The sequence below is a fragment of the Panulirus ornatus genome, chromosome 9, assembly GCF_036320965.1.
Source record: "Panulirus ornatus isolate Po-2019 chromosome 9, ASM3632096v1, whole genome shotgun sequence".
NCBI lineage: Eukaryota > Metazoa > Arthropoda > Malacostraca > Decapoda > Palinuridae > Panulirus > Panulirus ornatus.
In genome coordinates, this window is record NC_092232.1 from 2912348 (window position 1) to 2935672 (window position 23325).

The following is a 23325-nucleotide window of genomic DNA, read 5'->3' on the forward strand; positions in this document are numbered from 1 at the left end:
AGATGAAAAAAAGGGCAAATGAGAGTTGGGGTGAGAGAGTATCATTAAATTTTAGGGAGAATAAAAAGATGTTCTGGAAGGAGGTAAATAAAGTGCGTAAGACAAGGGAGCAAATGGGAACTTCAGTGAAGGGCGCAAATGGGGAGGTGATAACAAGTAGTGGTGATGTGAGAAGGAGATGGAGTGAGTATTTTGAAGGTTTGTTGAATGTGTTTGATGATAGAGTGGCAGATATAGGGTGTTTTGGTCGAGGTCGTGTGCAAAGTGAGAGGGTTAGGGAAAATGATTTGGTAAACAGAGAAGAGGTAGTGAAAGCTTTGCGGAAGATGAAAGCCGGCAAGGCAGCAGGTTTGGATGGTATTGCAGTGGAATTTATTAAAAAAGGGGGTGACTGTATTGTTGACTGGTTGGTAAGGTTATTTAATGTATGTATGACTCATGGTGAGGTGCCTGAGGATTGGCGGAATGCTTGCATAGTGCCATTGTACAAAGGCAAAGGGGATAAGAGTGAGTGCTCAAATTACAGAGGTATAAGTTTGTTGAGTATTCCTGGTAAATTATATGGGAGGGTATTGATTGAGAGGGTGAAGGCATGTACAGAGCATCAGATTGGGGAAGAGCAGTGTGGTTTCAGAAGTGGTAGAGGATGTGTGGATCAGGTGTTTGCTTTGAAGAATGTATGTGAGAAATACTTAGAAAAGCAAATGGATTTGTATGTAGCATTTATGGATCTGGAGAAGGCATATGATAGAGTTGATAGAGATGCTCTGTGGAAGGTATTAAGAATATATGGTGTGGGAGGAAAGTTGTTAGAAGCAGTGAAAAGTTTTTATCGAGGATGTAAGGCATGTGTACGTGTAGGAAGAGAGGAAAGTGATTGGTTCTCAGTGAATGTAGGTTTGCGGCAGGGGTGTATGATGTCTCCATGGTTGTTTAATTTGTTTATGGATGGGGTTGTTAGGGAGGTAAATGCAAGATTTTTGGAAAGAGGGGCAAGTATGAAGTCTGTTGGGGATGAGAGAGCTTGGGAAGTGAGTCAGTTGTTGTTCGCTGATGATACAGCGCTGGTGGCTGATTCATGTGAGAAACTGCAGAAGCTGGTCACTGAGTTTGGTAAAGTGTGTGGAAGAGGAAAGTTAAGAGTAAATGTGAATAAGAACAAGGTTATTAGGTACAGTAGGGTTGAGGGTCAAGTCAATTGGGAGGTGAGTTTAAATGGAGAAAAACTGGAGGAAGTGAAGTGTTTTAGATATCTGGGAGTGGATCTGGCAGCGGATGGAACCATGGAAGCGGAAGTGAATCATAGGGTGGGGGAGGGGGCGAAAATCCTGGGAGCCTTGAAGAATGTGTGGAAGTCGAGAACATTATCACGGAAAGCAAAAATGGGTATGTTTGAAGGAACAGTGGTTCCAACAATGTTGTATGGTTGCGAGGCGTGGGCTATGGATAGAGTTGTGCGCAGGAGGATGGAGGTGCTGGAAATGAGATGTTTGAGGACAATATGTGGTGTGAGGTGGTTTGATCGAGTGAGTAACGTAAGGGTAAGAGAGATGTGTGGAAATAAAAAGAGCGTGGTTGAGAGAGCAGGAGAGGGTGTTTTGAAATGGTTTGGGCACATGGAGAGAATGAGTGAGGGAAGATTGACCAAGAGGATATATGTGTCGGAGGTGGAGGGAACGAGGAGAAGTGGGAGACCAAATTGGAGGTGGAAAGATGGAGTGAAAAAGATTTTGTGTGATCGGGGCCTGAACATGCAGGAGGGTGAAAGGAGGGCAAAGAATAGAGTGAATTGGATCGATGTGGTATACCGGGGTTGACGTGCTGTCAGTGGATTGAATCAGGGCATGTGAAGCGTCTGGGGTAAACCATGGAAAGTTGTGTGGGGCCTGGATGTGGAAAGGGAGCTGTGGTTTCGGGCATTATTGCGTGGCAGCTAGAGACTGAGTGTGAACGAATGGGTCCTTTGTTGTCTCTTCCTAGTGCTACCTCGCACACATGAGGGGGGAGGGGGATGGTATTCCATGTGTGGCGAGGTGGCGATGGGAGTGAATGGGGGCAGACCGTGTGAATTGTGTTCATGGGTATATATGTATGTGTCTGTGTGTGTATATATATGTGTACATTGAGATGTATAGGTATGTATATTTGTGTGTGTGGACGTGTGTGTGTGTATACATTATGTATGGGGTGGGTTGGGCCATTTCTTTCGTCTGTTTCCTTGCGCTACCTCGCAAACGCGGGAGACAGCGACAAAGCAAAATAAATAAATAAATAAATAATAATAGTAATAATAATGATAATAATAATAATGATAATGATGATAATGATGATGATGATAATAATAATAATAATAATAATAATAATAATAATAATAATAATAATAATAATAATAATAATAATGAGAAAAATAAAAAATAATAAGGATAATAATAATGATAATAACAGTACTACTACTACTACTACTACTACTACTACTACTACTACTACTACTACTAATACTACTACTACTACTACTACTACTACTACTACTACTACTACTACTACTAATAATAATAATAATAATAATAATAATAATAATGATAATAATAATAATAATAATAATGATAATAATAATAATAATAATAATAATAATAATAATAATAATAATAATAATAATAATAATAATAATAATGATAATATCAATAATAATAACAAAATTAATAATGATGATAATGAAACTAATTATGGTAATAAATGGGTAAGAAGAGAGTTACGAGAGCAAGCGAGCTTGGAAAAGTTACTTGCGTGAAGAGATTGAGTGTAGAATTGCAAAAGGTGAGAATAAACGAAGCTACTGGAGTGGATGAGGAATGGCGTTATCTAGGGAAGCAGTGGTGGCATTTGCGAGAAATGCATGTGGCACACGTATGGTGGGATGATCAGATTAAAAAGGGTAATGAGTGGGGGAGGGGGGGATGACGAAGTAAAGTTGTTAAAGATAAAAGAGAGATATCTAGGTGATACTTACAGAGAAGGAGTGCGATTGACTGGAAGATTTATATACGGTAGGAGGTCAAGAGGAAGATGCAGGGGCTGAAAAAGAGGAAAAATAAGAATTGGGGTGAGCGACTATCAGAAAGAATAAGGTTTTGGAAGGAGGTTAATAGTGTGTGAAAAACGATAACAAAAGGGAACATCATTGAAGGGGGCAACTGAGAAATTGATAACAGATAGTGATGAAGTGAGGAGATGGAGTAGGTATTCTGAAGATCTGTCGAATGTATTTGATGACAGTGTAGCATATGGACCTTGGTGGTGTAGCGGTTATCGTTGAGGACTGTGACGCATTCACAGGCCGGAAAGGTCGAATGCGTAGATTCTAATCCTAATTACGGAAGTCTGTCCACAGGCAACCCAGATATTCATCCATTCCTTAGGGTTGGTAGCGCCAGGAACAGTCGAGGAAAGTCCGAATCCGGTCATATACATTTACTAGCTGCCGTATGTAATGCACTGAAACTGCAGCTTCTTGTTCAAACCAGTTCCCACAATCCCTACCATGGTTTACCCCTGACGCTTCACATGCCGTGGTTCACTCCACTGACAGCACATCGAACCCAGTATACCACATCGTTCCAGTTCACTGCATCCTGTGCGCGCCTTTCACCCTCCTGCATGTTCAGGTCCCAATCGCTCAAAATCTTTTTCACTCTAACCTTTCAGCTCCAATTTGGTATCTCCCTGCTACTTGTTCCCTTCACTTCTGACACATATGTCCTCTTTGTCAACCTCTCCTCACTCATTCACTCAAGATGTCCAAAACATCTTAGTGCATCCTTTTGAGCTCGCTCAACCACACTCTTCATTAACCCACATCTCTCTCACCCATTCATTACTTAATCGATCAGAGTACCTCACACATATCGTTCTCGAACATTTAATTTCCAGCACATCCACCATCCTCCGCATATCTTCATCTGTAGCTCATGCCTCTCATCCATGTAATAATGCTGGAATTATTAAACCTTCAAATATATCCGTTTTTGCTTTCCCAAATAGCATTCTGTCTTTCCACAGATTTTTAACTTTCCCAGAAGGTTCATCTCCTTACCCATCCTATAAGTCATATCCGCTTCAATGGTCCCATTCGCTGCCATGTCTACTTTCAGGTATCTAAGACACTTCACTTCCTCTTAGTTTTCTCCTTTCAAATCCACCACAGCTAACCTAACTCAACCATGCTAGACCCAATAACCTTGCTTTTATTGACATTTGCTCTCAACTTCCTCCTTTCAAACACTTCCAAACTCAATCATCAACTTCTGCAGTTTCTCACTCGGATATGTCACCAGTACTGTATCATCCGTAAACAACAACTGACACTTCCTAGGCCCTCTCATCTCTCAGAGACTACATACTCGCAAATTTCTTCAGGACTCTCATTCATCCCACCCTCACTATTCCATTCATAGACAAATCAAACAACCTTGGTGACATCACACACTCCTGCCGCAGACAAACATTTTTCCTGGAATCATTCACTCTTCTCTCTTCCAACTCGTACTCATGCCTCAAATCCTTATAAAAACTTTCACTTTTTCAAGCAGCTTCCCTTCCACACCATATATTCTTAAGACCTTCTGCATGACATCTCTATTAACTCTATCATATGCCCTCTCCAGATCCATAATGTCACATACAAATTCAAATGTTTCTCTAAGTATTTCTCACGTACTTTTTTTAAAGCAAACATTTGATCCACAAATCCTCTACCACTTTTGAAACCACATTGCTTCTCTCCAATCTGATGTTCTGTGCATTTCACCATCTCACTCAATACACTTCCACACCAACTTACCAGCCAATCATGACACTTAAACCTCTTAAGCTTGAACACTCACCATTATCCCCCTTGTCTTCATACAGTACCAATATACATTTATTCCGCTAATTCTCAGGTACCTCATCATGAACTATGCATACACTAAAATCCTTACAGATCAGTCAATAACACAGTAACCCCCTTCCTTAAGAAATTCAACTGCAATACCATCCACTCCAGCCGCCTTGCCACATTTCATCTTATGTAAGACTTTCACTGTCCTTTCACCAAACCAATCTCCGTGACTTTCTTTTCGAATACCACCCCGACCCAAACACCTTACATCTGCTACTTTGTCATCAACACATTTCACAGTCCTTCAAAATACTCACTCCATCTCCTCCTCACTTCAACAATACCGTACCCACCTTCCCCTCCCCCTTCCCCCACCGATGTTCGCATTTGCTCTCTTGTTCTTCCCACATTATCAACCTAAACCCGAAACATTTGATTCATCTTAATGTTTACAGATACTTGCTCACCCCACCTCTCATTTGCTCTCTTTACACCCCCTGTACCTTCCTACTGACCTTCCGCCGATTATCATTATACATCCCACAATCATTTGTGATCCTTCCTTGCAAGTAAAGCCTAAACGCCTCTCTTTTCTGTTTCAGTCGCAACTTTACTTCTTCATTCCACCACTCAATATCTTTTCTAATGTGCATATCTCCAACTTTTCGATTGACACATGCATCTCTTACACATACCAGAAATGCTTAACTAAATACCTCTCATTTCTCAACCACTCCCCTTGCTTAGTTTACTCTCACCTTTTCCTATTCTACACTAAATCCCCCCAAGTGTTTTTCACACAAGATTCATTTCCATGCTCACTTATCCTTTCCACTCTTTAGCGGACATTGTTTCATCTTATCCTAAAACCTTCACAAATCTTCACCTTGTCTCCACAAGACAGTGGTCAGACATCCAACCAGCTGCCCCTCTCAGCACATTCACACTCTATATCTATTAACATGAAATATTCCTATAAGGAATTATGCTCGCCGACCATCTCTCCTGAACTCAAATAAGTATCCATGAGTTCGTCCCTCATTTTAAACCAGGTATTCCCAATTACCAGTCCCTTTTTAGCTCACAGTTCCACAAACTGCCACATTACTCACCTTCGTATCTAAATCACCCATCACTAATACTCGGTCTTGTGCACCAAAACTACTCACACTCTCACTCAGCTGCTCCCAAAACACTTGCTCTCATGACCTTTCTTCTCATGGCAAGGATTATAAGCACTAATAATCACCCATCTCTCGCCATCCACTTTCATTTTCCCCACATCATTCTAAAATTTACTTCCTTACTCTCTTTCACACACTTCAAACCTCCTGCTTCAGGAGTGGTGCTACTCCAGTACATCTCTTCCTAGGGAAGGCTCAGTTTTGATAAGGAAGTTCCATTTCATGATTAGATATGTGACTAACATCACAGCAACAACTGTATAGATAGTGATAATGCTCGTCACAGGAAGGTAGATTGACTGCCAAAAGGTTTCTTTTTCTCTCATATCATCAAAGAATAGTCATTTAGACCGCTGACTCCAAATCATCTGCAAAGTCATGCAGTTAGGGCATCATCAGTTTTAGGTTTACATTAGTACATTCCTGGGTGTCTATCATCTCATGAATTCTTGCACTGCAGTCAACAACAGTTTAGAAAAATTCGCCAAAACTTTGTTTTCCGTCTGTATAGGTAGAATTTATTGACATTCAACCTTATCTATTTGTTATACTCATATACAAGTAACTATATAGATCGAGCAGAACATCACATCTGACGAGTGCATGGTAAGCCCACCACCACCACCATCCAACCATTGCGCAGCCCACCACCACCACCATCCAACCATTGCACAGCCCACCACCACGACCACTGGCAGGTACGTCCTCACGACGCACCGTGTGGTAATGGTAGGTACATCCTCCCAACTTACCGTGTAGTGCTGGTAGGTACATCCATCCTACTTACCGTGTAGTGCTGGTAGGTACATCCATCCTACTTACCGTGTAGTGCTGGTAGGTACATCCATCCTATTTACCGTGGTAGTGCTGGTAGGTACATCCATCCTACTTACCGTGTAGAGCTGGTAGGTATATGCATCCTACTTACCGTGTAGCGCTGGTAGGTACATCCATCCTACTTACCGTGTAGTGCTGGTAGGTACATCCATCCTACTTACCGTGTAGTTAGCCTCTAGGTTTACAGTGTGGGAGACGGAGCCACCCCGCCACTCAGAATGGAAGGACTGGTGTTGCCTCCACAGCGGTGAGCTCGGCTTATCGTCTTGTACTGAATATACCTGTTGTTGAAAATATGTCTCAGTATATATATATATATATATATATATATATATATATATATATATATATATATATATATATATATATATATATATATATATATATATATATATATATATATATATATATATACATATATATATATATACATATACATATATATATATATATATATATATATATATATATATATATATATATATATATATATATATATATATATATATATATATATATATATATATATATATATATATATTCTTTTTCTTTCATACTATTCGCCATTTCCCGCGTTAGCGAGGTAGCGTTAAGAACAGAGGACTGGGCCTTTGAGGGAATATCCTCATCTGGCTCCCTTCTCTGTTCCTTCTTTGGGAAAAAAAAAAAAAACAAGAGGGGAGGATTTCCAACCCCCCGCTCCCGTTAAAACATATATATATGTTTTAACCTTTCTTGTCATTATTGTAGACTATGCTTACAAATATCATTATCCACTAAAATCTTGGGTCTCACATTTCTCTCCACATTCTCTTTTTCTCACACAACATTCCTTATTTTAGAATATAACTTGATTATAAAAGAAAAAACAGCAACTAATCTAATTTTGACCTGTTACAATGTTCATTCAATCTATACACTCGATACATGTATTTTCTTACGCCAGCCTCATCTGCTTCATCAGCCCTCTTCACCAATAATCACATGACTGGTCTCACATTTGGGTTAAGTGTTTCATTTGCACAGAAACCAAAATCAATGATTTATCTAAAATCCTTACTATACTCTCCAGATACTCCCTCTCTGTTTATGACAATCATTACCAAGACTTCACTTGTCCATATCACATGTCAATAATTCAAGTTACTTCGAAGACAGAACTACACTCAATCAAAATCACATAAATTGAAACAATAATGATCTAATGATGGCAATTATTTCTCAGTGTAGTAATAAAGATAGAAAAAAAATATATGTATATAGCAAATTATTTGCCTCTTTACTCAGTGTCACTGGTAGAGTGAGATGTACCACTGTCCATTGTGTCATTTGATGGACATGTGCTGGATGCAACTCCAGGCATGCTTTCCATATTCTGTGAAGAATGCATTGCTGGGATATGCGGACCTGCAACACTGCTCCATGACTGGGAGACAGTGTTCTCAGTTGTGCCACTTGATAAATATCTGTCAGATGAGGATGCAGGTAGGATATTGCAATCTTGCATAGGATGAAACACAGGAAGATCTAAATCTCCAGTGGGGTTCCAATTTTGAGTGACTGGGTTACTGGATGCATCTTGTGATGCACAAATGCTGGATCCTGGCAAGCTGTCCGGTTCTTCGGGTGCATTGTAAGTTGGCAGTTGAGGATTCTGAGTGCTACTCCAAGGTTGAGAAGTAACATTTTCTGGAGTATCAAGGGATGAACAACTACTTGATATGATCCCTTGCATATTGCTTGATTCCTTTGGAGGGTTATAATTAATGGAATGAGAAACTTTTGTGTTACTCCATGACAGAGCAGTGACATTGTCTATAGCTTCATTTGCTAAGCTTCTTCCTGGTGTACTTGATAAGATATTTTCTCGCTGCAGAAAAGAGAGAACAGCTGGCAAAGTTGGAACTGTTGCACTGCCCCAAGAGAAACACTGTCCACTAGAGCCTGAAGATGAAGCTTCACTTGACTGTTGTCGCCCTTGAACAGCCTCCATTTTAATGCCATGTTCAGCGACATTATGAGCTTGAAGCTCTTCTCAATTATATGTACTTAGGTGAGGTGAATGTACTGCAGGCAGACTTAGCAGGACTAATAAAAGCTTCAAGGGCGGAGTTTGTACCCACTATACTGTAGTACAAAAATACTTATTACTCGCCTCGTGAATCTTTCCTCCTAACTTTAAGGTCACTTGGCTCAGAATCTCTCTGTCCTTTGTTATCTTGCTATTGTTTCTCGTTTATTCCTTCCCCCTCAACCACAATGCCTCCAACTATGTACGAGTAAGTGTTTGATGATATGAATTCTTGCTATGAAGCTCTGCTTTCAGCACATCCACTCGTTGATACCTTCTATGCACGGGATTTCAATGTACACCACAAGGATTGGTTAAGCTCTAACGGGGACGATCTTGGTGGAACCAGGCCTTTTATTTTTCCTCTTATTTACAATGTGGAACGGTTGATTAAACTCCTCATCGAAGTTCCCGACCTCACGACCACTTCACTTCTACAGCACACTTGACTAATCTCTTCTTCGCCTGTGAACCCTCCCCTCCGCTCCTCATAGCACCATTTCTAACCTAGAGAGAGAGAGAGAGAGAGAGAGAGAGAGAGAGAGAGAGAGAGAGAGAGAGAGAGAGAGAGAGAGAGAGAGAGAGAGAGAGAGAGAGAGAGAGAGAGAGAGAGAGAGAGAGAGAGAGAGAGAGAGAGAGAGAGAGAGAGAGAGAGAGAGAGAGAGAGAGAGAGAGAGAGAGAGAGAGAGAGAGAGAGAGAGAGAGAGAGAGAGAGAGAGAGAGAGAGAGAGAGAGAGAGAGAGAGAGAGAGAGAGAGAGAGAGAGAGAGAGAGAGAGAGAGAGAGAGAGAGAGAGAGAGAGAGAGAGAGAGAGAGAGAGAGAGAGAGAGAGAGAGAGAGAGAGAGAGAGAGAGAGAGAGAGAGAGAGAGAGAGAGAGAGAGAGAGAGAGAGAGAGAGAGAGAGAGAGAGAGAGAGAGAGAGAGAGAGAGAGAGAGAGAGAGAGAGAGAGAGAGAGAGAGAGAGAGAGAGAGAGAGAGAGAGAGAGAGAGAGAGAGAGAGAGAGAGAGAGAGAGAGAGAGAGAGAGAGAGAGAGAGAGAGAGAGAGAGAGAGAGAGAGAGAGAGAGAGAGAGAGAGAGAGAGAGAGAGAGAGAGAGAGAGAGAGAGAGAGAGAGAGAGAGAGAGAGAGAGAAGAGAGAGAGAGAGAGAGAGAGAGAGAGAGAGAGAGAGAGAGAGAGAGAGAGAGAGAGAGAGAGAGAGAGAGAGAGAGAGAGAGAGAGAGAGAGAGAGAGAGAGAGAGAGAGAGAGAGAGAGAGAGAGAGAGAGAGAGAGAGAGAGAGAGAGAGAGAGAGAGAGAGAGAGAGAGAGAGAGAGAGAGAGAGAGAGAGAGAGAGAGAGAGAGAGAGAGAGAGAGAGAGAGAGAGAGAGAGAGAGAGAGAGAGAGAGAGAGAGAGAGAGAGAGAGAGAGAGAGAGAGAGAGAGAGAGAGAGAGAGAGAGAGAGAGAGAGAGAGAGAGAGAGAGAGAGAGAGAGAGAGAGAGAGAGAGAGAGAGAGAGAGAGAGAGAGAGAGAGAGAGAGAGAGAGAGAGAGAGAGAGAGAGAGAGAGAGAGAGAGAGAGAGAGAGAGAGAGAGAGAGAGAGAGAGAGAGAGAGAGAGAGAGAGAGAGAGAGAGAGAGAGAGAGAGAGAGAGAGAGAGAGAGAGAGAGAGAGAGAGAGAGAGAGAGAGAGAGAGAGAGAGAGAGAGAGAGAGAGAGAGAGAGAGAGAGAGAGAGAGAGAGAGAGAGAGAGAGAGAGAGAGAGAGAGAGAGAGAGAGAGAGAGAGAGAGAGAGAGAGAGAGAGAGAGAGAGAGAGAGAGAGAGAGAGAGAGAGAGAGAGAGAGAGAGAGAGAGAGAGAGCAATCGCCAATCACTGTCCATTTCAAGAACATTAAGATGGCCTAAGAATCAACATAGCATCGATAGCAAGATGGTTTATAGTTGACAATAATTTGATTTTGCTGACAACAGTTTGTTAAGGCTACAGGAGAGAGCGCCCCTCACCGTGAGTGTGGCCACATCGTCGCCAAACATATAGAACCAGAAGGTGGCGCAGAAGGTCTGGTCCTCGGGGGTGATGCTTGGGGTCGATAGATGCGCCAGTTTCTTTTTCCCCACCGTCGACACGTCTACGTACATTGTGTGACCTGAGACGCAACAGTCATTACGTTACGATCTTATATATATATGTGTACAGCACGATAGATCAGTAAAAATAATGAGAAAATATGAAATGATGGAATATGTCTGCGGCTTATTAAGTAACCACTCTATGCATAGCTTCATCACTGAAGCAAAATAATTGCCCATATACAGTCACTTGGACAGAAGAAGGTTCTGCAGTCTGATGTATCAAACCCCAGCAAACATATCCATGCTCTTAATCGTCACATAACACAATACACTCTCTCTTGAGTTGGAAGGTGGTGCGAGATGGCATCAAGAGTGATGTACAATCATACATAGTTTATTATGTAGCTCACGTAGTACACTGTATAAGTGTAATCTGAAAGAAACTACGTCTATCACCACAAAAAACAAAAATCCACATAAGATATTACTCAGCAGTTTACTGTATACTGCTCTGATGATAATATTTGTTATGGTGAAGGTAGAAGTGATGTAAGAATGGGCTACAACAAGTTCTCATAGTTTATGTAACATATCAAAGTACCATAGTTTCTGAGAGGTGTCTAGCTAGGAATTAGTATTTCTTTTTATATATATGTGTAGTACCCGACATGGGACGAGAAGGAACCTGTTGCATCCTAGAGGATGAGCAAGTCAGACTGGAAGTAAAGATCTGCAGCAATGATTAACATGACTTATCTGAGGCGTGTAAACCTGAATTTTGGACAGTGAACAATTATAGGAAAAGGGAAATACATATGACGGAAGAGAAGTCCAAACTTTTGCTGTACAAGGAAAGAGGTATGATAGCCAACCCTCGCGTGGCCGGCCTCCACACAAAAACTATAAGAAGCACTAGCCTGTCCCACGCTGTATGACCTAGTCTTTGGAATTGGGACACATTAAGGCATCCCATGAGATCAGCTGCCGAAATAACATCTACGGAGTAGGGAAAGGGAGACATTAATCGCAGAAGAGAGAAAGGGTGGCTGAAGAGAAGTGATGTTAGAAGAGTTGATAAAACGGAACGTTTTTGATTCTACTATGGCTACAGAAATATATGTATATATATATATATATATATATATATATATATATATATATATATATATATATATATATATATATATATATATATATATATATATATATATATATATATATATACATACATATGTATATATATATATATATATATATATATATATATATATATATATATATATATATATATATATATATATATATATATATATATATATATATATATATATATACATATATATATATATATATATATATATATATATATATATATATATATATATATATATATATATATATATATATATATACATATACATATATATATATATATATATATATATATATATATATATATATATATATATATATATATATATATATGTTGGGAAGGATCACAATTGTCCGCGTGATCAAGATATTCCTAAGAGTCCACGGGGAAAATGAAACATGATAAGTTCCCAAGTGCACTTTCTTGTAATAATTACATCATCAGGGGAGACACAAGAGAGAAATATAAGTCAGTTGATATACATCGAAGAGACGAAGCTAGGACGCCATTTAGTGAACATATGATTGGACAATCATATGTTTACCAAATGGCGTCCTAACTTCGTCTCTTCGATGTATATCAACTGACTTATATATCTCTCTTGTGTCTCCTTTGATGATGTAATCATTACACGAAAGTGCACTTGGGAGCTTATCGTGTTTCATTTTCCCCGTGGACTCATAGGAATATATATATATATATATATATATATATATATATATATATATATATATATATATATATATATTGCTTTGTCGCTGTCTCCCGCGTTTGCGAGGTAGCGCAAGGAAACAGACGAAAGAAATGGCCCAACCCACCCCCATACACATGTATATACATACACATCCCCACACGCAAATATACATACCCATACATCTCAATGTACACATATATATACACACACAGACATATACATATATACACATGCACACAATTCACACTGTCTGCCTTTATTCATTCCCATCGCCACCCAGCCACACATGGAATAGCATCCCCCTCCCCCCCTCATGTGTGCAAGGTAGCGCTAGGAAAAGACAACAAAGGCCCAATTCGTTCACATTCAAGTCTCTAGCTGTCATGCAATAATGCCCGAAACCACAGCTCCCTTTCCACATCCAGGCCACACAGAACTTTCCATGGTTTACCCCAGACGCTTCACATGCCCTGATTCAATCCATTGACAGCACTTCGACCCCGGTATACCACATCGATCCAATTCACTCTATTCCTTGCCCGCCTTTCACCCTCCTGCATGTTCAGGCCCCGATCACTCAAAATCTTTTTCACTCCATCTTTCCACCTCCAATTTGGTCTCCCACTTCTCCTCGTTCCCTCCACCTTCGATACATATATCCTCTTGGTCAATCTTTCCTCACTCATTCTCTCCATGTGCCCGAGCCATTTCAAAACACCCTCTTCTGCTCTCTCAACCACGCTCTTCTTATTTCCACACATCTCTCTTACCTTTACATTACTTACTCGATCAAACCATCTCACACCACATATTGTCCTCAAACATCTCATTTCCAGCACATCCACCCTCCTGCGCACTACTCTATCCATAGCCCACGCCTCGTAACCATACAACATTGTTGGAACCACTATTCCTTCAAACATACCCATTTTTGCTTTCGGAGATAATGTTCTCGACTTCCACATATTCTTCAAGGCTCCCAGGATTTTCGCCCCTTCCCCCACTTCCGCTTCCATGGTTCCATCCGCTATATATATATATATATCCCTGGGGATAGGGGAGAAAGAATACTTCCCACGTATTCCCTGCGTGACGTAGAAGGCGACTAAAAGGGGAGGGAGCGGGGGGCTGGAAATCCTCCCCTCTCGTTTTTTTTTTGATTTTCCAAAAGAAGGAACAGAGAACGAGGCCAGGTGAGGATATTCCCTCAGAGGCCCAGTCCTCTGTTCTTAACGCTACCTTGCTAACGCGGGAAATGGCGAATAGTATGAAAAGAAAGAAAGATATATATATATATATATATATATATATATATATATATATATATATATATATATATATATATATATATATATATATTTATATATATATATATATGTATATATATATATATATATATATATATATATATATATATATATATATATATATATATATATATATATATATATATATATATATATATATATATATATATGTATGTATAAATTGCGTTATTGCTTTATTACAAGTTACTGCAATTCAGTCCCACTATGCTGCTGCATAGGTTTGAAATGAGAGAAGGTGAGGTGAAATTATCGGCACAGGATTGAATAGTGTTAGAAAATAAAGAAAGATATCATTAATGGAGGAAATAGAACAGGATAAGTGATAGGTCAGAACTCCTATTGTTCACTATTGTTGACAAAGTAAGAGGGAGATGGCGTTCTTCAATGCATCGACTGGAAAAAAAAATGTTTATCAGAGACAGAGAGAAACACATAAGACAAAGAAATGAAGTTTAAAAAACAAATATTCGTGCTACACCATGTCAATGTTGAGGACCACAGTGGAAGAAACATGATGACCAAAGGTGGATCACACAGGTAATTCTCGTCCGGAGAAAACCATCCTGACGACCTAAATGAAGGAATAAGATCACATGTTCTTAATGAAAGGAAAGTTTACGAGGGTTTCCATGAATGAACGACTATAGTTCGAGGGATTAGAATGGTCCTTTTCGCTAGGATGCTTAGGGTATGTTACATGTTGATATGTATCAAGTTATAAGTGTGTGAGCTGTAATTAGTTTGTAGTTAAGTATAAGTGTGTATGTAAGTGGTAGTATGTAGCAGGGTATAAGTGTGCAGGTGGTTATTTGTGCGTCGTTAGATATTGTTGTGCGGCTATTTCTCTGTGTATAGCTAGATATCATTATAGCTAGTTATCTGTGTCTACCTAGATGTAATCATAGCAAGTATTCTGTGTCTACCTAGACATGATTGTGTAGCTAGGTATCTTTGTGTAGCTAGATGTCATTATAGCTAGTTATCTGACATAATTGTGTAGCTAGGTATCTTTGTGTAGCTAGATGTCATTATAGCTAGCTATCTGTGTCTATCTAGGTATGATTGTGTACCTAGTTATTAGTATGAAGCCTGTTATCACTGTCTAACAAGTAATCTGTGTGTACCTAGTTATCACTGTGTACTTACTTACTTATGTAGAGTACGATATTATTGTGCACCTAGATATCACTGTGTGTTTACTTATTTGTGTATAACTACATATCATTGTTTAGCTAGATATCTGTGTAACTGCTTACTAGCATGTTGCTCTGTATTAACGTGTAGCCGATCAGTGATCTATTGTCAGGTAATGACGCATACCTAATCATCATTACGTAGATATTAGCATGTAGCTAGTTGCAAGGTTATAAGTATTTAGGTAGGTAATAGTATGCAGCTTGGCATTAGTATGAAGCTGGGTGTTATTATGTAGCTAGCTATCAGTGCGTAGCTCAGTAGTGGTACACGTACGCGCGTGTTTAAGTGAGAAGACATGTATTAAAAGGTACCTGGGTATCAATGCTTTACTAGGTATTAGTGTTTACTAAGGTATCAGTATGTGGCTAGATACAAGTGTGCAACTAGGTATCAGTGTTTAGCTAGGTATTAGTGTGATATTAGCTATCAGTGTGATGCTAGTTATCAGTGTGTAGCTAGTTATGTATTCCTAATTATCATTGCGTAGTTAGGTATCAGTGTGGAGCTAGTTATAGTGTTATGCTAGTTATCAATGTCGCTAGTTATCAGCGTATCCAGGTATTACAGTGTCTTTTGGTAGAAGTATGTTGGCAGGCATTAATTTGAGTAAGTATATTTTCATGTAGATTCACGTTCATCTCTTACATCAGTAGTTATGTACAAGGAGACGTGTGTATTTGCATGTGGTATATGATATGATTTGCTTATGTACAAACGAACATATTTATGGAGACATACATTTCTTGTGCATGGGAAGTTATATGACTGTAGGTACATGTGTGACATAATAAGTGGGGTTGCTATCAAAACAAGTATGTTCGTGTGCGTGTGGCCACCAGATGAGACTAACCATATGTACTATGCAGGGTGTGGTCGGTGGAGGGAACACCACTGCCCCACGTCCAGACGGTGGTGTCACCTGGCAGCGATGTACGGAACCCGCACTCCTCAGGGGTCTCGAAGTCGCACCATAGCCGCCCGTCCACTGCGCCTGAAGGGGATAAGGCACGAAACGTGATCAATGCAGGAGGCATATTTATGTTTCTCTGATTCCCTCTTTATATCAGTAGACAAGAAAATAACCAAGCACACTGTTAAGTCAACTCGTGGTCTGCAGGAGAGTCAGCGGGCGAACCCTAGCTATAGGATGATCATCTGAGAATGAATTCTGCTCCGTTATACTACATGGGGTACAGCCAGTACATACAGTCTCTTCTCTCAAACTATCCTCACACATGTCCATGTACTGAGAACTGTGCCCCATACTGGTACTATACGTTATATGTATATTTCACATATGTTGTGATCGGGTGAGATACATTGATTTTTCACTCACGCACATACAATACACACGATAAACAGTCCTCCGGCAAATGCCCTTGTATCCCTTAACAATTTACTTTCTACATCTATCCATACTTCATCCTCCCATATTCCCAACAATACGATCATAGATCTTGACCAACTTATATCTTCCACACATCATCCATGATCACAACATCCTTACCCGTCTCGCACACAAGAGTTGTTCTATTATATTCTCGAACTACATAGATCTTTCATCTTCACATTTGGTTATGCTCCTACTGTAGTCCGTAAGTTGGTCATCAATGAGACAAACGCTCTCAAACAAGCCTTGCTCTCATATGAGGCTTAGCATTGGCCAGTTCACTAAAGGTGTCAGCGCTCCTTCTTGCTTTCTTACTTTTCTTAGCTTCATTCTTCCCGATGACTGCCTCAAGGATCATCGTTCACAAAACCAAAAACTCACAAACAATCAATTTTTCTTCAAATGCTCTGTTATCACACGAACTTGTGAGAACTAAGAAACCCACTCATCTCACAGGTGATTGATTACAATAGCGTATCTTTCTGTTACAAGCATCATCAAAACGGTTTACCGTTCTACTCTACACCTCTGATTCTGCTCAACAGATCAGCATGTCTGCTGGTAGTCATTATGTTCCAAAATTGTTCTCTTGTACCTGACAATCTCCTCCTAACGCACACGTCTCCCGTAATGCCGTAACATGAAAACATGACGATCATGATATCATTATATGGTTCTCATGCACCCCCAATTAGGATTCCCACAACTGTTGATTGTTTGTTTAACAATTATACCCATAATTATCAAAGCTCTCCATAATATTCAAGTCTTCCATATAAAGCAACGAAAGAAAACTGTAAAACACCTTATTCTTCTTTCTGTAACATATGTATCCGTTAACTCCTTATGTTAATTTTCACTGTGGGTTTTCCACTAATTACTTCAGGGTAAAAATCTGGTTTAAAAAACAAACCACTTCATTTTCTTTCCTCCCTCTTTCACACTAGGTTTTTTGAAATAAAACCATAATCCTACCTTACTTAATAAGACGACATTCCTAATAAAGTTTTACAAACCCATTTCCTCCTCGCCTTTATACAGTTGACCAAGTCTGGCACACGACTACTTTTCCATTTTTCGCACAAGCTAACTGCACCTATACCGGGTCATCTTCATCTTCACCGTCTCATGCTCTCAGATATGTAGCCTAGCCATATATGTATCACTCTTTCTGTTAGTTTCTGACAGTTTGAAGATGTTCACAAGTTTAACTCCGTAACAAAATATCAAGCAAACAGAAAAAAATGTCTAAAGGAATTTTGCGTCAGGAGCGTTAAACCAAGACCGCAAGACCAGACTATTTCAGAGTTTAGGCTCTTTGTCGATATGTTAGATTTCATAGGATAAGGTTAGCAAGTAACGTAGTTATTCTCTCAAGTTTGGTGATGACCTGCTACAGTACACAGTCAGGTACATGATGATGTGACGGCTGAATAACTTACCCTCGGAGCAGGGATTTTCGACCAGCAGGACGTTGTTGAACGCCATCACTCCATCCCAACTGTTAGTCACTGTCCCTTTAATGGCGACTCGGAAGGTCATTTTCTTTGTGATGTCCAAATTGGTTGATCTCCATTGGCCGTTAGAACCATCGTCGATGTTCATGAGAATGTCAACATCCAGCCCCTCCTCACTGGAAATAAGTTCCCAGGAAAATCCGTTAGCAGATTTCTTTACAGGAGTCCTGTGAACACACACACACACACACACACACACACACACACACACACACACACACACACACACACACACACACACACACGAGTTACAGTTGCAATCATGTGAAGAAGAGGCTTATGTTGCTCAGCAAATGGCTCTGATAGTAACGGATTAACGGTTAACCTTACTGAATCGCCACATTATAAATTAAGAAAATGTTTTATAGTTAAGTAGTTATGATACAATGGAGATTGTAGGGTTGTTCTTCTGCTGGCATTTGTACCGGTTAGAAAGATAAGAGGTTATAAAGGCTAAACTCTTAACTATAGCTTTCACAAACTGGTTTCCGTTATCATAAAACAAAAGATGACAGAAACTCATTGTATGAGTTGAGTATAAATAAGGACCTTCCTAAAACAAAGGCTGACAAAGGGTAGTGCAGAGTATCAACAGTCATGAGGATTATGTATATATAATGAAGATCATATTTGGTAAGTAGACTAAGCTTACTGAAATTAAAGATGATTCACTTTTTGTACATTGAAGGTAAACTTTAAAAAAATGATGAGAAAACTGACGGATCATTGTGTATTTAATGATTTCATTTTTTCAATGTTGTTGTGCCTGGTTCTAGACTAAGGGTTCTATATTGACTCCCTAAGAGGCATAAACCATATTACCCTAAAAATCTCATTTTGAAAGGCCAAAGGTGTAGTAAATCATGTATGAAAATGATGTTTCCCTTTCCTAAGAAGTCTAACAGTTAGTTCTTATTTCATGTATGACATATTATCTTTCATTAAAGAATTGTTGAATAGTAAAGATACTGATGATTATTTTATTGCAAGGTTTGAGTGATAAACTTAATAAAGTTCCGTCTTGAACAATCCGGTCTTTCCCTCCTTATGCTCTCCACTTCCGACACATATATCTTCTTCGTCAACCTCTTCCTACTCATACCCCCCTTACATCCAAACCGTTTCAGCACACCATCTGCAGCTATCTCTACCATGCCTTTCTTACTCTTTTAGCGCTCACCTATCAATCCTCCTCACACTACACATTTCCCTCATTTCTATCATCTACAAACTATTCACCTCTTTTTCTTACATTCTCATCTATGACATATGCCTCTCATCTACAAATCACCGTCAGGAATTCTGTGCCTTCAAATGTGATCATTTTCGTTGTCCGAGACTGTCGGTTCTCCATACATTTCCCAGTGCTTCCTGAACCTTCACATCTCCTTACCCATCATGTGACTCATCTCAGCTTCCATTGATCCCTTCGCCGCCGCCATGTCTTTTCCCAGGTATCTAAAAGAGTTCACTTCCTCCTGATCTTCTTCCTTCAGACTCACATTTCAGCTGTCTCTTTGCACTGCCAAACCCAGTGAACTTGCATTTAGTCTCACCTTTCGTCTTTCACACACACATCCAACCTCAGACACTAGCATCTGTTGTTTTTCGCTCGAACCCACCAGCAGCGCCTTGTCATCAGCAGACAATAGCTGAAAAGCGTGTGAAAGGAGAAAGTTGAGAGTAAATGTGAATAAGAGCAAGTTTATTAGGTTCAGTAGGGTCGAGGGACAAGTTAATTAGGAGATAAGTTTGAACTGAAGTGTTTTAGATATCTGGGAGTGGACTTTGCAGCGGATGGAACCATGAAAGCGGAAGTGAATCACAGGGTAGGGGATTGGGCCAGGGTTCTGGGAGCAATAAAGAATGTGTGGAAGGAGAGAATGTTATCTTGGAAAGCAAAAATGGGCATGTTTGAAGGAAGAGTGGTTCCAACAATGTTATTTGGTTGCGAGACATGGGCTATTGATATGGTTGTACGGAGAAGGGTGGACGTGTTAGAAATGAAATGTTTGAAGACAATATGTAATGTGAGGTGGTTTGATCGAGTAAGAAATGAAAGGGAAAGAGAGATGTTTGGAAATAAGAAGAGTGTGGCTGAGCGAGCAGACGAGGGTGTGTTAAAATGTTTTGGACATATGGAGAGAATGAGTGAGGAAAGATTGACATAGAGGATGTATGTGTCAGAGGTGGAGGGAAGAGGGAGAAGCGGGAGACCAAAGTGGAGGTGGAAGGATGGAGTAGAAATGATTTTGAGCGATAGGGGCCTGAACATACAGGAGGGTGAGAGGCGTGCAAGGGATAGAGTAAACTGGAACGGTACGGTATACCGGGGTCAATTTGCTGTTAATGGACTGAACCTGGGCATGTGAAACGTTATGGGTAAGCCATAGAAAGGTCTGTGGGGCATGGAAGTGGAAAGGGAGTTGTGGTTTCGGTGCATTCCACATGTCAGCGAAAGATTGAGTGTGAACGAATGTGTCCTTTTCGTCTGTATTCCCGGCGCTACCTCGCTGAAATAGGTGATCGCGAAGCTGATTTTCCTTTGGGGCGGGGTAGGGACAGAAATAGATAAAGGCAAACAAGTATGAATATGTACATGTATATGTATATAATGTCTTCGTATGTGTATGTATATGTATGTAAATATTGATATGAATATGTATGTATATGTGCGTATGTGTGGGTTTATATACATATGTATATATATATATATATATATATATATATATATATATATATATATATATATATATATATATATATATATATATATATATATATATATGCATATATATATATATATATATATATATATATATATATATATATATATATATATATATATATATATATATATATATATATATATATATATATATATATATATATGATAGAGTTGATAGAAAGCTCTGTGGAAGGTATTAAGAATATATGGTGTGGGAGGAAAGTTGTTAGAAGAAGTGAAAAGTTTTTATCGAGGATGTAAGGCATGTGTGCGTGTAGGAAGAGAGGAAAGTGATTGGTTCTCAGTGAATGTAGTTTGCGGCAGGGGTGTGTGATGTCTCCATGGTTGTTTAATTTGTTTATGGATGGGGTTGTTAGGGAGGTGAATGTAAGAGTTTTGGAAAGAGGGGCAAGTATGAAGTCTGTTGGGGATGAGAGAGCTTGGGAAGTGAGTCAGTTGTTGTTCGCTGATGATACAGCGCTGGTGGCTGATTCATGTGAGAAACTGCAGAAGCTGGTGACTGAGTTTGGTAAAGTGTGTGAAAGAAGAAAGTTAAGAGTAAATGTGAATAAGAGCAAGGTTATTAGGTACAGTAGGGTTGAGGGTCAAGTCAATTGGGAGGTGAGTTTGAATGGAGAAAAACTGGAGGAAGTGAAGTGTTTTAGATATCTGGGAGTAGATCTGGCAGCGGATGGAACCATGGAAGCGGAAGTGGATCATAGGGTGGGGGAGGGGGCGAAAATTCTGGGAGCCTTGAAGAATGTGTGGAAGTCGAGAACATTATCTCGGAAAGCAAAATGGGTATGTTTGAAGGAATAGTGGTTCCAACAATGTTGTATGGTTGCGAGGCGTGGGCTGGATAGAGTTGTGCGCAAGAGGATGGATGTGCTGGAAATGGGATGTTTGAGGACAATGTGTGGTGTGAGGTGGTTTGATCGAGTAAGTAACGTAAGGGTAAGAGAGATGTGTGGAAATAAAAAGAGCGTGGTTGAGAGAGCAGAAGAGGGTGTTTTGAAATGGTTTGGGCACATGGAGAGAATGAGTTTGGAAAGATTGACCAAGAGGATATATGTGTCGGATTTGGAGGGAACGAGGAGAAGAGGGAGACCAAATTGGAGGTGGAAAGATGAGTAAAAAAGATTTTGTGTGATCGGGGCCTGAACATGCAGGAGGGTGAAAGGAGGGCAAGGAATAGAGTGAATTGGAGCGATGTGGTATACCGGGGTTGACGTGCTGTCAGTGGATTGAATCAAGGCATGTGAAGCGTCTGGGGTAAACCATGGAAAGCTGTGTACGTATGTATATTTGCGTGTGTGGACGTATGTATATACATGTGTATGGGGGTGGGTTGGGCCATTTCTTTCGTCTGTTTCCTTGCGCTACCTCGCAAACGCGGGAGACAGCGACAAAGCAAAAAAAAAAAAAAAAAAATATATATATATATATATATATATATATATATATATATATATATATATATATATATATATATATATATATATATATATATATATATATATATATTCCTATGAGTCCACCGGGAAAATGAAACACGAAAGGTTCCCAAGTGCACTTTCGTGTAATAATCACATAATCAGGGGAGACACAAGAGAGAAATATAACAGTCAGTTGATATACATCGAAGAGACGAAGCTAGGACGCCATATGGTAAACATGTGATTGTCCAAAACATGTTTTGGAGAAGCGTGGGAGGTGGGCAGATCAGAAAGGGTAGTGAGTGGTGGGATGAGCAAATAAGTTTATTAGTAAAAGAGAAGAGAGAGGCATTTGGACGATTTTTGCAGGGAAATAATGAAAATGAGTGGGAGATGTATAAAAAAAAGAGGCAGGAGGTCAAGAGAAAAGTGCAAGAGGTGAAAAAGATGGCAAATGAGAGTTGGGGCGAGAGAGTATCATTAAATTTTAGGAAGAATAAAAATGTTTTGGAAGGAGGTAATAAAGTGCGTGAGACAAGGGAACAAATGGGAACTTCAGTGAAGGGGGCTAATGGGGAGGTGATAATAAGTAATGGTGATGTGAGAAGGAGATGGAGTGAGTATTTTGAAGGTTTGTTGAATGTGTTTGATGATAGAGTGGCAGATATGGGGTGTTTTGGTCGAGGTGGTGTGCAGAGCGAGAGGGTTAGGGAGGATGATTTGGTAAACAGAGAAGAGGTAGTGAAAGCTTTGCGGAAGATGAAAGCCGGCAAGGCAGCAGGTTTGGATGGCATTGCAGTGGAATTTATTAAAAAAGGGGGTGAATGTATTGTTGACTGGTTGGTAAGATTATTTAATGTATGTATG

At 39.9% G+C, this 23325-nt stretch overlaps 2 protein-coding genes across 2 annotated transcripts in view; one reads left to right on the top strand and one right to left on the bottom strand.

Annotated features, from left to right (window-relative positions):
- Window positions 1–23325, bottom strand: part of LOC139750161 (MAM and LDL-receptor class A domain-containing protein 1-like) — a 212290-nt gene that overhangs the window by 117227 nt on the left and 71738 nt on the right. Inside the window, exons 22-25 of the mRNA XM_071664505.1 lie at window positions 18220–18410; window positions 16238–16378; window positions 10947–11089; window positions 7059–7178 (exon numbers count right to left, since the gene is read on the bottom strand). Coding sequence (XP_071520606.1) covers window positions 7059–7178; window positions 10947–11089; window positions 16238–16378; window positions 18220–18410 — 595 coding nt within the window. The remainder of the gene's footprint in view (window positions 1–7058; window positions 7179–10946; window positions 11090–16237; window positions 16379–18219; window positions 18411–23325) is intronic.
- On the top strand, window positions 9682–10887 carry LOC139750088 (uncharacterized; the record flags this gene model as incomplete). Its single annotated transcript, XM_071664422.1, has 2 exons — window positions 9682–9732; window positions 10441–10887. Coding segments are annotated over 2 exons (498 nt in total), but the record flags the coding sequence as incomplete, so codon positions are not given.